Here is a 17,087-nt window from a genome sequence, read left to right as displayed (position 1 = left end):
TCAAAAGATTGACTCCCAACCATCTGATATTAATCTGATTCTTTAGAATTCAGAGGGCTCACCTCATTATCACTCCCTTTCTCTACCCAGCCTCTTCCCAAGGGAAAAATTCCCTGTCCCTTTCTGTGGTTCAGGTTCACTGTACCCCACCATGTCTTTTATAGTTTGGGGGTTGTTCTTTTATTTTTATTTTTTTTTAAAGATTTTATTTATTTATTTGACAGAGAAAGACAACGAGAGAGGGAACACAAGTAGGGGGAGTGGGAGAGGGAGAAGCAGGCCTCCCGCCGAGCAGGGAGCCCGATGCGGGGCTCGATCCCAGGACCCTGGGATCATGACCTGAGCCGAAGGCAGACGCTTAACGACTGAGCCACCCAGGCACCCCTGGGGTTGTTCTTTTAAACTGGCAAAATTAATTCACTTAGTAATAAATTCAAATACAATTTCCCATGACAAGACAAATTAAAGTCCCACCTCCCAGCTCATCCTCCAGCCAGCTTGGTACACACACACACACACACACACACACAGGTTTTGTGGTTGTCAACTTTTGTTATTTGTTTTTGAAAAAGGTAAGAGATACTCTATACATATTGTTCTTGCATTTTTTCACTCAGTAAGGCCACAGATACCCTTCCATATCAGTCCAACTACATACACCCCATTCTCCTGAGCTGCTTCATATCCTCCAGCACACTGCTTACTACCGATCAACCTTTCAGTTGCTTCCAACTGTTCACGACCACAAACAGTGCTACCGTAAATGTCTTTGAACACGTGTGCAAATATTTCTATAGTTCAGCTGCATGGAAGTGGGATTTCCAGATTAAAGGATACGTGCCCTCTCCCCTCTGACCCTGGCAAAAAGGCCAAAGCAATCCGTGCTTCCACCAGTGGGCAGGAGGGGCTGACACTCAGTCTTCCTTCACATTTGCCATTCCCACCTCTCCAGACTCCCACTTCCCCTAAGGAAAATTTCCATTTCCATGAGGATCTACCTTGGCGTTTTCCTCATAGTTGCGGAGTTCCAGCAACAGATTCTGTTTTTTCTGACTCAGCTCTCGGATCAGGTCCTGCTCTACGCTGGTGTCCATGAGGTTCCCTCTCATCTCCGCTGTGCCTGGCAGGTAGCCCCGGACTGCGCAACAGGAAAAAAACCCTCACCACATGGAAGAATACCCCGGCATAGCCAGCCCTACTTTTAAATCATCAACTGTCTGTTCTTAAAAACCAAAAACCTAAGTTCTCATCCTCCCCAACAAGGTGACTTTATTAGGATGCGAGGATATCCATACAAACACTTTATAGTGAAATTTCCTGGTATACTGACCCAATCAAATTGAAAATCTGATTTTTCAAGGATTTTTCCCATCCCAATTTACTTTCACCGTCCACTGCGCAGCAGATGAGCTGTGTGTGGCCGTCCATCAGGTAATCTCCCTCCAGCACACCAGCAATTGCAGAAGAAAAGTTGTCTTTAAAGATAACCTCCCCAGTCCGGTCACTTCGAGCATCAACCTAAAAATAAAATAAGAACTTGAAAAATAGCTCATGCTGTAATTAAAAAAAAAACACACAAAATTTTAAAGTCAGAATCAGCTCTAAAAGTCAGCTAGTCCAGCAGTTTTCAAGAGTGCTCCATGGAGCCCCGTGCCTTCTCAGGAGACACCTATGACCCCTGGGGCTAAGGGGACCATAAGGGGCCACAACCAGCTAGACTTTCTTCTTTTTAAATAAAAGCTGTTTTACTACTGGCCTTTACATAATGTCATTTGGAGAAATGGGTTGCCAGTTCATATACAGAGAATAGGGCAAGTCCAAAATGTCTGGGTTCAGATTCCAGCTCTGCCACTTACTATCTTTGGGATCTTAGGAAAGCCTCTTATCCACTCCCTGCTTGGTCACTTCATCTGAGGGTCAAGAACAAGAACCTGAAGAAAATAACTATACCTACACCCCACAGGATTGGAATGAAGTTAACACATTAAAGCACTTAGAACAGGGGCGCCTGGGTGGCTCAGTTGTTAAGCATCTGCCTTCGGCTCAGGTCATGATCCAGGGGTCCTGGGATCGAGCCCCGCATCGGGCTCCCTGCTCAGTGGGAGGCCTGCTTCTCCCTCTCCCTCTCCCCCTGCTTGTGTTCCCTCTCTCGCTGTCTTTCTCTCTGTGTCAAATAAGTAAATAAAATCTTAAAAAAAAAAAAATAAAGCACTTAGAGTCTGGCACATAGATGTATACAGGAAATGCGAGTTCTACATAAAAACGTTACCTTTATCATATATGCATATAAATTATATTTACATCTAAAGTTTGAAAAACACCAAACGCCAAACTAGCTCAACCTTCCATCATATAACCTTTTATAATAACCCTGTTTAAGAGTCTCTCTTCCATGTAAAAACTATTGAGATACCCCAGCGAGCCCTCCCATCCTCACTGAGTTTCCCCTTCCCAAGAAAGGCAAATAATGAATGATCAGAAACAAATGAACCTGAAAAACAACAATGAAGGATAACCACTTAAAATGATGACTTTTGTTTCAAGCAAGAACAAGTGTTATCACTAAAAGGGTAGCTATAGAAAATCTGGTAGAGCAATCATTTCAATGGCCAGTGCCATTCACCATTTTTGTCTGTTCATGAACATCCTTCTGGGCAAAACTTCATAACAACCACAACCAAAATAAAGTCATTTAGGTCATAGCCTACTACTAGCTCCTACCCCTTGTCTGGAGAATGTCACATTCAAGTATCCATGCTCTCAACAACAACATGTAAGCCTGATAATTACCATTGCTGAAGTTTGTGAAGTAATGAATGGTCTGTATTTACCAAAGCCCTTAGCACATTAACTCTCAGGGCCCCTGGCTGGCTTGTCCGTGGAGCATGCAACTCTTGATCTCGTGGTCCCGAGTTCGAGCCCCATGTTGAGTGTAGAGATTACTTAAAAAAAATAATAACCCTCTAACTCAGACTGAACTGAACTTACTTCTGCATTTATACAATACTTTACAAATAAGAGTTCATTTACTACGAAGCAAGGCTACAAATTAATATTTCTCTGGATATTCTGCTCTTTGCTTTATCCAACATGGAGGTTTTGCCCTGGAGCAGAGAATGGCCCTCCAACTCAACAAACGACCTACTAAAGGTAAAGTTAATCGGTTGCTTACATTCATTTGGTATTTCTGCACCTATATTCACATGCTGGATCTGTATATTTCCCTTTTGTATGCTATTTCTGTTAAGTGTAGATATCAGTTTTTCTACTCATATAATGAACTGTGTTAATTTTCTTATCTTTTTTTATATTCTGGAACAGATTATATAATAGAAATTCCTTAAAATTTTGAAAGCATTTAACTCTAAAAACATCTAGGTCCGGAGTCACATTTGGTAGGTAACTTTTTATTTTTAAGATAACTTTTGATAACTTCTCAAGTCTAGTTTTCTAATTCTTGACTCCATCATAGTAATTTAATTTATATTTATAATTTATATTTATATTCCCCCAGAATACGGTCCATTTTACAATTTTCATGTTTCTTACTACAGAACACAATCTTCCCTTATAATTTTTTTGTTTTTTATTTTTTTAAAAGATTTATTTATTTGCAAGAGAAAGACAGAAACTATGTGCAGTGGGAGGGACAGAGGGAGAGGGAGAGAGAGAGACAATCTCAAGCAGACGCCCCACCGAGTGCAAAACCTGGATGGGGGGCTCGATCCCATGATCCTGACATGATCACCTGAGCTGAGATCAAGAGTCAGATGCTCAACCAACTGAGCCACCCCAGCACCCCAGTCTTCCCTTATCATTTTTTTAAAATGTTTTATTTATTTATTCATGAGAGTCAGAGAGAGAGAGAGAGGCAGAGGCAGAGGGAGAAGCAGGCTCCCCGCCTAGCAGGGAGCCCAATATGGGACTCGATCCCAGGACCCTAGGATCATGACCTGAGCCAAAGGCAGACGCTTAACCATCTGAGCCACCCAGGCGCCCCTTCCCTTATCATTTTTAATGCCCACGCCAAAGACAAAACCAGGTAAAGAAGCAGGAACCAACACAACAGTTCTATAGAACCTGTTCTTCACACAACACCAGAGGAAGGTTACAAGGTCTTGGCCAAAAGCAAAGAAAAACCAAAGAAGAAAAGGCAGGAATTAGCTGATCTCCTTCAGGCAATCCAGCACTGTCACGCAAGAAAGCTAGGGCAAATGGTACCCATGGAGATCTGGCAGCTACTTAGTTTCTAACAAGACAATCCTGACTTGCCAGAAGTCTGCAGAAAATTCTGATTTGAACTTAAAAAAGGAAAGAAAGCAAAAAGATTGTATTTTGAATTTTATGGCTGGGAAAACAATATGATAACATGATTCTTCCCATTAACTCTAAGTTTTCAGTCAGTCTTAAAAGATTTATTAGAGAAGAGCTATACAAACAGTTCATTATTTGCTTATTAAAATTCCTTTTTTTACAGTCCTACACCTATGATCAACCTGATTAAACTGATTCTCATTTCTTCAAGGAACAGGTTTAGAAAGATCTTCCCAAAGATTTTTCTCCCAAATCGGGCTTTTAAGACCAAAAGGACACTCATTCACTTGTAGTACTGATCCTATGGCAGGAAGAAAAAATGTGCAAAGATTATGAAGTTAACTTTGAAAGCACAGCCAAGGAAGACAAGTTTATATTTTCGTGTTACTGCTTCTGAGTTGTGCAGCCAGTCTATCTCAGACAGTCTCTGAATTATACCTGGACTCTGTATTTCAACTTACCTTCCCATTGGACCAACCAGTTATCAGTTCACACACTCCATCAGAATTAAGGTCGAAAGCGTGAATGCTCATGGCATGATTTTTGGACTGAAAAAGAATTTCAGTAATTAGTCCAGAAGTCTTTCAATAAGTATAAAATCCCTGAATATTGGAGGCTGAATTATACTAACTTTAATTCTCCAGTATCGGGCTGTTTTGTCGTAAACTCCAACTGTGCCATTGGAAAGGGCATAACCAAATCGACTGCCATACATGGGGCAAAGAGAGGTGATTATCTGCAAGAAATAACACATAAAAACACAACATCTTCCCATTAAGGTTCAATTTGATGCAAAGTACGGCTTTATAAAATTGCATGCCTTGCTACCAAGTGTGTTAAAATTAGATTTAAATCTGTTAGAGGGGAATGTATTCCTCTTCTCTATGATCCATGTCATCTATTTCAGAGTTGGGTAATCAGAATTAAATAAACTCACAAAGCTTGCTGTTTTAGATCAAACTTACGTGGCAAGTTTCAGCAAATTATTTTTAAAAAAACAAAATTGAGTGATTAAGGATGAAATAAAGTGAGTATGTAAGATACAGAAAATGTACAACAGACACTGTTATAAACACTAACTCAAAAAATGTTTTAATATCCTACAGTCTAAATTGTAAAGACTTGTAAAACCCACAACTGAGTATCTTTTATGTACACGCTTTTCTTTCTATGACATAATTTATTGCTTGCTAGATGAAAGATGTTTTTTAGAAGAAAACATAATTCTTTGAAAAGTACTAACCCAAGCACATGGATTTGTGTATGTATGTAACAATATACAGAATGTGAATATCATACAGAAATATTTATAGGACTGTTTGAGGATTTAACACCTTTAAAGGGATAAAATTTTAGATACTGAACAAAATTATCCTTTAAAGTTAAAACCAAAGCTTAATGATATCTATGCTCTTGCAGATCTACTTTCTAATTGTGACATGAATACAAGAGATATTAAGAAATAAAGTGTATAAAGCAGAGAATAGTTATATAATTTCCTCTACACCTACAGCTTTTCTACAAAACCACCCACTTCACTTAACTCTGAATGCAAAGTGCTGTGTAGGATTCCAGAATTATTTAGCTCAAGGCATTCTTTTGGCAATAGTCAGTACTGTTCAACTGCCAAACGAATTATAATTTTGCTGATCTGCAAAATGACATTTGAGCTAGGAGCAAAATCAAACCAAAAGGACAGGAAAATGGCCCTGAAATGAACAATTTTATAAAGTTCAGATTTTCATAAACTTAGCCCCAAATTCTGTAGGTCCCTTCGTCATTCATTAATTAGTTCACTAGTTTCTCTCTTTTGTTGGACCAGGGACCAGGGACCCAACAGTCAGCTCAAGTCCCTACCTCTATTTCACTGTCCCCTGTCCTTGTCTAGGATTTAGGAAAAAGATGTTTCAAAGAATGTAGCCTCCTCACATCTAGCATTGACAATAAACAGAAATCCAACAAAATCTGAATAATTCCCACCAAATTGGAAAAATTTACTACCAATTTGAATGAAAGAAAAACGATAATGCAGGACACAGCACCTACAGACAACTGATTCGTAAGTTGGCATTTTTTTGAAGGGGGTAAGGAGGGAGTAACAAACCCCTTTAAGAACCTAATGAAAGCTAAGGACACTCTCCAAAAAAAATCACACGTTAAGCATGGACACTTAAACAGAACCCCTTAGCCTTCATTAGGGTCATTAATTTTCTCTACCTACAACTATCAGTTTACAATTAAAATAACTGTGAATATATAAAAAGCACAGTATAACTAAGTAAAAATCTATGATCCTCGCTATAGGATAAAGGTAAATTAGCTAAATCAAGGATAACACTTTGTATATCAATATGCAAGTTTTGCTTTTTGGTCTTTTTTTGTAGTTAGCGGAACAGAAGCCTGACTTTCCCAGACAGCTTCTATAAGTGGCAAGAAGCACGGACAAGTGGCTAGGATGGGTTCTGAGGTCAGTGCCCTCAAGCTTTCTGATCCGGACTCTCAGAAACGACCTGACTAAATTTTGCAGGATCCCAGCATCCTGATGGCTCAGACTCCCTTCTGTTGTGTTTGCTACCCCTTTAGAATGTTCACGAGCCACTGCTCCTTTATCCTCTTCTCCTTTCTTCCTTCAGAATATCCTAATTCATTTTTCTGTTTCCAACTTGCCCAATCCTGGAGAACCAGCAGCAAATAAATATCCTAAGAATGCTAAAACTACAGTGGATGAGGGCAATCTATAGACAAATGAAGTTTAAACTCTTTCAGCAACATCCCAGGTTCTACTACATGAGTAATTCTTCTTCTTTTTTTTAAAGACGTTATTTATTTATTTAACAGAGAGAGACAGCGAGAGAGGGAACACAAGCAGGGGGAGTGGGAGAGGGAGAAGCAGACTTCCTGCTGAGCAGGGAGCCCGATGCGGGGCTTGATCCCAGGACTCTGGGATCATGACCTGAGCCGAAGGCAGACGCTTAATGACTGAGCCACCCAGGTGCCCCATGAGTAATTCTAATCACAGAGAAACAAGCCAAGTTCTCCAACATTTGATTTACAGACAGAAATGTGCCTAAGAAGTACTTAATTTGAATGAAGAAGAAAAGTTATAAAAATCTTGTTTGTGTACTTCGCTCAATCCCACTTAATATACATGATGAGGAGGAGGCAGACAAGGCAAAGTTCAAACCCTGACCACACCACTTCATAGCTATGACCGTGTGTAATTTAACAAAGGAACTTTGCACCAGTTTCCTCATCAGTAAAGAGGAATAATAATATTAATATCTTCCTAATAGGGCTGTTGTAGCGTTAAATGAATTTATTCACATAAAGCACTTAGAACAGTATCTGGCATCTATTCAGTGCACAATAAATGGTCACCGTTATTAGTGTTATTATTATTATCAATATGCATTAACTCATTAAAAGAAAGGCCTTTATGTACTCCATAATTTTTCTCTTTTAATCAGTCTGTTCAAAATATATCTTTTTTTTCCCCTGCCACCACCACCTCCTCCCCGCTGACTCTCAAAATATATCTTGATACAGGATTTTGAAGCACATCTTTCTCTGTAATGTGCAGTTCTGTTTAACCCCCACAGTTTTTACCCCATAACTGTCTGGGCTGTGAGAAGTCCCAGCACTCCCATCTGATGTGACATTTCATGGTGCTGATCAATCTTGCCCAAGGTTACCATGACTCTGACGTGGCACTTCTTACCTCTGTTTCTGTCATTTCTGCCACAATCTCGTCTTCTTTAAAAACTCGGATATCAAAATCCTCTGACCCGACAAGAAGCTGAAAGGGAAAAGAATCATGCATAGTTAGTTCAACAAGTGAACCCAGCAGAATGCCCAGAGATAAAACAAGAAACTGCATGACACTTTATACACTGCTACTGCCACCCAAGAGTTTCCATCTCCCGAGAATCTGGTACTCAGGAAGGTTCCTCCCATTGGGAAAGTCCCCAGATTCAGTTAGTGAAGAAAAAGTGGCCACTACAAGGTTTTACCCTTGTGTGCAGGCTGCACACCGTGCCAGAGTATGTCCTTCCACCAAGCAGGTGAAAACGCTCCCTGGCTCAGTGCCCTTCTCTGCCTGCGGATGGAAGCCAGACACCAGTAGCCATGGACAAGAGACAGGTAAGTCGGCACCTGACACAGCACTTGGTGAGCTGCTCAAGAAGCTGATTCCTAGGGGTGCCTGGGTGGCTCAGTCATTAAGCGTCTGCCTTCGGCTCAGGTCATGATCCAGGGGTCCTGGGATCGAGCCCTGCATCGGGCTCCCTGCTCAGCGGGAAGCCTGCTTCTCCCTCTCCCACTCCCCCTGCTTGTGTTCCCTCTCTCACTGTGTCTCTGTCAAATAAATAAATAAAATCTTTAAAAAAAGAAGCTGATTCCTAGAGGAGCCATCACAATAATTTCAAAGGCTAAGAGCCCATCTCTAAAACTTTTCGATTCCTGGGGTGCCCAGGTGGTTCAGTCAGTTAACTGGCTGCCTTCGGCTCAGGTCATGATCCCAGGGTCCTGGGATCGAGTCCCACATCAGGATCCCTGCTCAGCAGAGAGCCTGCTTCTCCCTCTCCCTCTGCCTGCCTCTCTGCCTACTTGTGCTTCTATCTCTCTGTCAAATAAATAAATAAATAAATAAATCTTTTTTAAAAATTATTTAAAAAATTTTTTTAATTAAAAAAATAAAACTTTTCGATTCCTGAAAATGTTGGTTTCAAAGCATCAGAAGTGAGTTGTAAGATTGTGAATATGGCTGTGGTCTCATCTACCATTCTGCCCTCTCTCCCGGCCCTGTCTTTGAAACATCATGGCCTTGATCTTTGTATTAGACAAACACAAGTGATGTATTGTTCAAAAGAGGAGAAAGACAAATGAGGCCAGTTAGCTTGTCATTTAGGCAAGAGAGCACCAAAATCAACCAAGAGAAGCTAACGCTTCTCTTAACACTAATGTCATTGTCATGGGAAAATTATTCAGCTGAACACGCAAGATAAGTATCTCCTCCTCCACACACCTCTTTCTTACCATCACCGTCAAAGTCACATAAGGCCAAGGAATGAACATTATCTCCAGTAACCTGAAAATAAAACCAAAGCTCATTAATATGCCATCTTTTTTTCACTTAATCCAAATACATTAGCTACACGAAAGAGGATTACACAAATCACCAATGGGTATTATTCAAATGACAAATGTTCTTTTTTTAATGTACAGAATTATAAATATGATTCTATTTCATTTTTCTTATTCATTATAGTCAATGGTAAAAAACAAACAAAGCATAAAGAACACTAAAAGTAAAAATGTTTAAGAGGATTAAGAGAATGTTTTGTTCTTATACCGTCCAAAAGAGGTCATTTCCTTCATGATCAAAACCCTGCAGAGCACAATTTCCACCAATAATGGCAAGAGGAGAGGAAATGTCTCCCAGTGTTCCCAGCACAATTGCATTGGCCCCATCTGCAACCTAAGAAGGACAAGAAACACATAAAATCTCAGATTCAGTGATGCACAGGCACAGGGGATGTAACATATATCCTTATTTTTATTTCAATACGCAAATCTCTGTCATCATTTGTGAGAAGCCACATGGTCTCCTGAGAGGCAGGCCAGGGCCATGCACTGGGGAGGGTCACTGTGGCTTATGTGTGCTTCCACAGGGTTGAGCAGAGACCCAGGATCGACTCAAGCTGCTGGCCTCTCACACTAATCTGCCACAATAAACTGCTACAAAATCTGAGGCTCTCTAGAACTATGAGTTCTAGAGGTCAAATGCTTGCCAGAATCAAACTTACACCTTTAAAACGCCCAAGCTTTTATAATCCATTTTAACCATGTTGGATGGAAATCTTTTTAATACTTATTACCTAGTTCTCTTGCTAGTACTCTTTTTAATTGTAAAGTTCCTGAGAAGTACAAAGAATAATAAAACACCTACATCCCCACCACCCAAAATTAATAAATGTTCCAGACTTCTTGAATAAAGCACATAAGTATAATTTAATTTATTTTTTAAAAATTCAAGGATATCAGGGAGCCTGGGTGGCTCAGTCGTTAAGCGTCTGCCCTCGGCTCAGGTCATGATCCCAGGGTCCTGGGATCGAGCCCTACATCGGGCTCCCTGCTCCGTGGAAAGCCTGCTTCTCCCTCTCCCGCTCCCCCTGCTTGTGTTCCCTCTCTCGCTGTCTCTCTCTCTGTCAAATAAATAAATAAAATCTTAAAAAAAAAAAAAATTCAAGGATATCTTTGGAAATGCTAATTGTTTATTATACAAGAAAACAGTCTTTATTTATATAATCTGCACGTGGGAAAACTATAAAAAGATTGGCTATAAAGGAAAGAAAAATTCATTAGAAATCAAAACTGCTAAATGGCAAATCAATCAAAAGATAAAAAGGTAAGCAATAAACTGGGAAAACACCTACAATATCTAAGACAAAGAACTAATTTTTTTGTTAATAAAATAAAAGAGGTAATAGAAAGCAAATAAATAAGAAAAGGATAAACACCCAAGCCAAAAAAAGAACAGGAAATTCACAAGAAATACAAATCACCAATGAACATGAAAATATTCATTCTCACAATGTATCATTTTCAATTTTCGGATTAGAAAAACGAAAAAAAATATTATCCATTGTTGGTTGGGGTGTGATAAAACAGGCACTCTCATATTCTGTGGGGAAGGTGGAAAATAATAGTCTTCGTAGAGAGCAATTTAGCAATACCTATCAAAAATCTCATTTAAAAAAGGCCTTTAATGTAGCAACTGCAGAGGTGCATTCTTGAGATCATTAATTATGTGTCAACTTGGCTAAACCATGGTACCCAGATATTGAATCAAGTATTATTCTAGGTGTTTCTGTGAAGGTATTTTTTTAATGAGATTAACATTTAAATCAGCAGACTGAGCAAAGCAGATTGCCCTTGATAATACGGGTGGGTCGCATCCAATCAGTTAAGGCCTTAATAGAAAAAAAGACTGACCTCCCTGGAGGAAAGGATTCTGCCACCAGACTGTCTTTGGACAAGTTTCAACATCATCTCTCCCCTAGATGATGCCTAATCTGCAAATTTTGGACTTGCCAGCCTCCACAATTGTCTGAGCCAATTCCTTAAAATAAGCCAGTTGATCTCTCTCTCTCCCTATATGTACATATACCCGTCCTACACTCAATTTTATTTTATTTTTTTTTAAAGATTTTATTTATGTATTTGACAGAGAGAGACACAGCGAGAGAGGGAACACAAGCAGGGGGAGTGGGAGAGGGAGAAGCAGGCTTCCTGACAAGCAGGGATCCCGATGTGGGGCTCAATCCCAGGACCCTGGGATCATGACCTGAGCCGAAGGCAGACACTCAACGACTGAGCCACCCAGGCGCCCCTACACTCAATTTTAGTCTTGCACAAAAATACAGGAGGAATATCTTTGTGACTCTGAAATAGGCAAAGACTTCTCAGGACAGAAAGAGCACTAACTATTAAAGAAAAAAACCAAACAGCTAGACTTCCAACAAAATCAGAAACTTTTGCTCATCAAAAGACACCTACTTATTGGAATGAGCCATGTACTGGGAGAAAATACTTGTTATATATATTGTTATTTGCTATATATATTGTAAATATTATTTTATATATGTATATATATAAGAATTTGTACCCAGTATAGCCAAAGAAAATCTACAAATCAATAATACACCCAAAGGATCAATAAAAAACAGGCAAAAGACCTTTTTATTAGACACTTTACAAAAGAAGGCAGATAAGTGGGAACTAAGCACAAGAAAAGGTGTTCTACATCATTGGTCATGAGGGAAATGCAAAATGAAGCCACAATAAGATAGCACTTTACACCTTAAAATGGCTAAAATTGAAAAGACTGGGATTACCAAATGTTGAGAAAGTATGGAGCAACTGGAACTCTCACACACTGCTGATGGGAAGTGTGAAATGGTATAAGCATTCCTAGGTATTTACCCAAGATAAATTAAATCATATGCCCATGAGAAGACTAGTACAAAAATATTTATAGCAATTTTATTAATAATTGCCCCAAATTGGAAACAACCCAATATGTCCATCCCACCTGTCTATGATCAGAAGAATGAATAAACAAATTGTGGTATATTCACACAATGGAATACTGCTCAGCAACAAAAAAGAATTACTGCTCTATACAACAACATGGATGATTCTCATAGACATGCTGGATGAAAGAAGCCAGATACCAAGGAGCACATTCTGGAGGATTTATATGAAGTTCAAGAACAGAGAAAGCTAAGCTAAGGTGACAGAAATCAGAACACTGAATGTCTAGGAGATATAGGAAATGACTGGAATGGGGCACAACAAAATTTTCTGAAGTGATGGAAAAATTCTATATTTTTATAGGGCACGTTGGTTACAGGGATCAAAACGCACTGAACAGTACACATAAGGTTTGTGCATTTCACTGTATGTGTATTTTATCTCAATTAAAAAATACCCCCCCAAAAATAACTGCATTTCTAGGAACTTATCCTTATGAAATCATCAGGTATATGCTTATCAAAATATCAACTGTAATACAGAAACTATGGAAATAACTTAAATATGCAACAATATGAAATTGATTAAGCAAATTATTATATAGTAGCACAATGAAAAAAATTTAGAACCAATAAGAATGATGTATGAATGTACAGTAACTTCATATAAAGACGTTCACAGTGTGGTATTGAATAAAAAGGCCATGTGTAAGGGCCAGGGAGTGGAAACAATACACGTGTCCATTAGCTGATGACTGGATGAAGAAAATATGCTATGTCCATGCAATGGAAAATTCTTCAGCCATAAAAAAGAAATGAAGTACTGATACATGCTATGACATGGATCAACCTTGAAAATATTATCCTAAGAAAAAGAAACTATTCACAAAAGACCACTTATTATATGATTCTATTTATACAAAATGTCCAGAATAGGCAAATCTACAGAGACAGAAAGTTGATTAGTGGTTGCCTAAGCAACACAGGTTGGGAGAGAATGGGGAGTGACTACCAATGGGTACGGGGTTTTTTTGGGATAATGAAGATGTTCTAAAATTGACTGTGGTGAGGGGACACCTGGGCGGCTCAGTCAGTTGAGCATCCAACTCTTGATTTTGGCTCAGGTCATGATCTCAGGGTCATGAGATCAAGTCCCGCATTGGGCTCCGCGTTCAGCACAGAGTCTGCTTGTCCCTCTCCCTCTGCTGCTCTTCCCCTCTCTCTCTTTCTTTCTCAAATAAATAAATAATCTTAAAAAAAAACTGATTGTGGTGATAGCTGCACAAGTCGCTGAATAAACTAAAACAACTGGATTGTATCCTTTAAATGGGTGAATTGTATGGTATGTGAATCATATCTTAATATATGTTAATATGTTATAATAAGTTGTAGGAAAAAAGGCTACATGTATTTAGTATGATCCCATTTTGTAAAAAAAAAATTCATTTAGTAAAAATCAGTTTAAGGGTTGTGTTATTTCTAGATGGAGAAATTATGAGTATTTTTTTTTTTGCTTCCCTATCTTTTCCATAATAAACATGAATAACTTGGGTAAAAAGCCTGTAGCCTGTAGATGGCAGAGCACAGTAAGTGGCTTCTCCTATAAACTACTATACTAAACTTTACTGCAAAGCTACCAGGAAGTCTGATCACTGACTTCCCGGCTCTTGGCTGAGCTCTCAATAGATCCTGACAGGTGGTGGTAGCACAGATGAACCTTATGGGAGACAAGCTGGAGTGGTGCCCAGTGGTTACCAACCATGATAAAACAAGTGTCAGGCAGAGTGCAGATGGAAATGGAAAAATCTGCGAGTTGTTTACATTACAAGAGCCATACAATAAGCAAACCAAAATAAATGTCTCATCTCTTTCAAGCATAAAATACCAACGGACATTCATGAGTAATGAGAACGCTACGGTTGTAAAGGGGTATACTTGCCTCTCTGTAGAACAAATCTGAGTTATTGTAGACATCATAAGCCAGAAGATTAGTCTGCGTCCCCACTAAAAGAGCATCACACCCAAGTTCTGGGTTCAGGGCTCCTGCGGTCAGGCAGCTGACTGCCTGGTTAATGTTGAGAAGCGAAACATCAGACTCCAGGGGGCTCTGGAAGACCCTGGAGGCACTGAAATGCTGGCTCCGGGTATGAGGATTGTGAATAAAAACCTAAAACAGAAACAGTTAATTACATCCCCTTAAGATACCAAAAATGTAAAATTAACATACATTTTTTAAGAGACCCAGGGTATTAACAGATATCAACACTAACAAGAGGTCACTTTAATCACCTACAAAACTTGAACCACTCATACATAGTTCTGTGTATTGCTAGCTTTCAATCACTAGGAACTGTGGAAACCCAGTGGTTCTTAGCCTTCTCGAGAACAAGGTAATGGACCAGATGTAGTTGTTGCTCACCAGGGCAGCTTATCTGCTACCCACCAGCAGGACGTCAAGCACTCTCACAAACTAGCCTCCTCCTGGCCAACCTTCAGGAAGCGCTTCCAGCTACAACGTGATTGCTTCACACTAAGACAATCCCATAACATACAGTAATAAACACTTCCTGTAGTATCTTTCATCCAAGCACCTAATACATTCACTTCCTAACCCTTAAAATTGGTTGTTTCAGGAGCGCCTGGCTGGCTTATTGGAAAGAGCATGTGACTCTTGATCTTGGGGTTGTAAGTTCAAGCCCCATGTTGGGTATAGAGATTACTTAAATAAAACTTAAAAAAAAAAAAAAAACCTGGTTGTTTTAAGAGTTAAAATATATAGTTTTAAAGTCTGGTTGTTCATAGATCTGTTTTACAAACTTAAACTGAGTCATGTGGTCAAGCTTTTTCAAGGTTTCATGGTCTATACTAGTAAGACAGAATTAAATAATTAGTCCAAAGTTAATTAACTTCGCAGTTCCAACTCTCATAGATATAATCACGCCAAGAGGGGTCACTGTTTGTGGGGTAGGAGGATGTTAGATATTAAAATGGCTTGTGGCCCTCCCAAAGGGCACAGTACAAAAACAGATATGCAGCATATCTGTGGTATTAAAATTTCATTAGGGAAATCTTCCCTGTCTAAAAAATGCAAAGTAAAAAAGGGTGGGAAACACTGTACTAGAGATCGCTTAAACCTCTTCCAGTTTTAGGGGTGCCTGGGTGGCTCAGTCGTTAAGTATCTGCCTTCGGCTCAGGTCATGATCCCAGGGTCCTGGGATCGAGCCCCGCGTCGGGCTCCCTGCTCCACGGGAAGCCTGCTTCTCCCTCTCCCACTCCCCCTACTTCTGTTCCCTCTCTGGCTGTGTCTCTCTCTGTCAAATAAATAAAATCTTAAAAAAAAAAAAAAAACCTCTTCCAGTTTTAAAATTCACTGATTTTTAAATAAGTATTTCATCCAAAGAAAGAAATCCAAAGATTAATTTTTAAGTTATTATCTAAACAGACAGCCTGCTCAACAACAAATAATTTTCAAAGGAATTGATTAGAAATACACAGAAAAGGTACATAACTATGGAATATCGTGTTGATCTCCTCATTTGTGTAATACTTTACAACACGCTTTTATAAACGTTACTGCATTTGATCCTCACAACAAGCCCTGGTTTACAGATGAGGTCAGAAGGGTCAAGGCCCCTTCCCAAGGTCTGGTGACTGGTAAGTGAAGAGGGCTAAGACCTGACACCTGGCGTCTAGTTCCAGAACCTGCACTCTAGCCACCATGTCTTACTTCCTTTTAAACAGTTCGGATAGCGGATGTATCGGAACAAAAGAATTCTTTCAGAGTCTTCCAGTAATTAGACAGGCTGAGGGAGAACAGGAAGGGAAATCACTTATGGACTTCATATTCCCTGCTCATTGGAAAAGAAAGAGTTTGGGGTTTGTGGCCAACAGCAGCAACACTCCCAGGAGCAGACTTCTCCCTAGTTCCCCTCCTGCTGTTCTCTGAGTCTCCAGGAGACCTACCTGTCCCTCGGGCATGGAAAAAGCCAAGCTCAGTCACACAAACAAATGGATCGCTCCCCGTGCGTTCAGCCAAAGGACTGGCTGAAGTTCGTGGAACGTTTGTTCTAGCTGAGGGGATGCTGCTAACAGGAGAAATTCAACGGGTCCCTTCAGCCCCATGGTGAGAGGAAAAATGTCCCCAGAGGAAAACAATAACATTCATCTTGCAAAAAACCCCTTTTTAAAATATCCTTGCTCAAAACAAAACAAATAAAATCCTTGCTCAGGCTCAGAGACCCAGATCCCAGTATGTCAGATTCACGTTAACAGAATCCCACTTATAATGACAAAATCCTGTTTCTAGAGATGTGAGCTCCATTGGTCAAGGAGGGCTTTAGCCTTACCTGGAACGTTTAATTGTTATTATTGTGTTGTTGTTGCTTAATTATTTTTAAAGCAGAATATATTCCTGTATTACTTGGATCATAAAATGTTACCATTTTTTTAAAGTCTCAATATAAAATATCAGGTCATAACTTTTGAGATTTGTTTAAAGTTCTAAACAAAATATCCAATTACATAAGTCACAGGACTTCCTCTCTCTCTCGATCTCGCTCTTACTCTATTTTTTCTAACTCCAGAAACAGACCTAGACTCCAGTGTCCCCGTCTTCCATATTCGGTCACATTCTAATGATAGGGCTTCCATAGACACCTCTGCCTGACCTTCTTGCTTCTACTTCTACACTCACCTCCTTGCAGCTCTGTTGCAGTACCAGCTAGAGTTATGCTTTATCTT

General features: G+C 39.6%; 1 protein-coding gene across 1 annotated transcript in view; it reads right to left on the bottom strand.

Moving 5' to 3' along the window:
• Positions 1–17,087, bottom strand: part of BBS2 (Bardet-Biedl syndrome 2) — a 31,432-nt gene that overhangs the window by 11,920 nt on the left and 2,425 nt on the right. Inside the window, exons 2-9 of the mRNA XM_036068942.2 lie at positions 14,287–14,514; positions 9,665–9,790; positions 9,338–9,400; positions 8,033–8,110; positions 4,946–5,050; positions 4,776–4,862; positions 1,383–1,518; positions 999–1,138 (exon numbers count right to left, since the gene is read on the bottom strand). Coding sequence (XP_035924835.1) covers positions 999–1,138; positions 1,383–1,518; positions 4,776–4,862; positions 4,946–5,050; positions 8,033–8,110; positions 9,338–9,400; positions 9,665–9,790; positions 14,287–14,514 — 963 coding nt within the window. The remainder of the gene's footprint in view (positions 1–998; positions 1,139–1,382; positions 1,519–4,775; positions 4,863–4,945; positions 5,051–8,032; positions 8,111–9,337; positions 9,401–9,664; positions 9,791–14,286; positions 14,515–17,087) is intronic.

The sequence above is a fragment of the Halichoerus grypus genome, chromosome 15 (genome assembly GCF_964656455.1).
Source record: "Halichoerus grypus chromosome 15, mHalGry1.hap1.1, whole genome shotgun sequence".
Taxonomy (NCBI): Eukaryota; Metazoa; Chordata; class Mammalia; order Carnivora; family Phocidae; genus Halichoerus; species Halichoerus grypus.
This window is presented reverse-complemented; position numbering and strand designations above follow the sequence as displayed.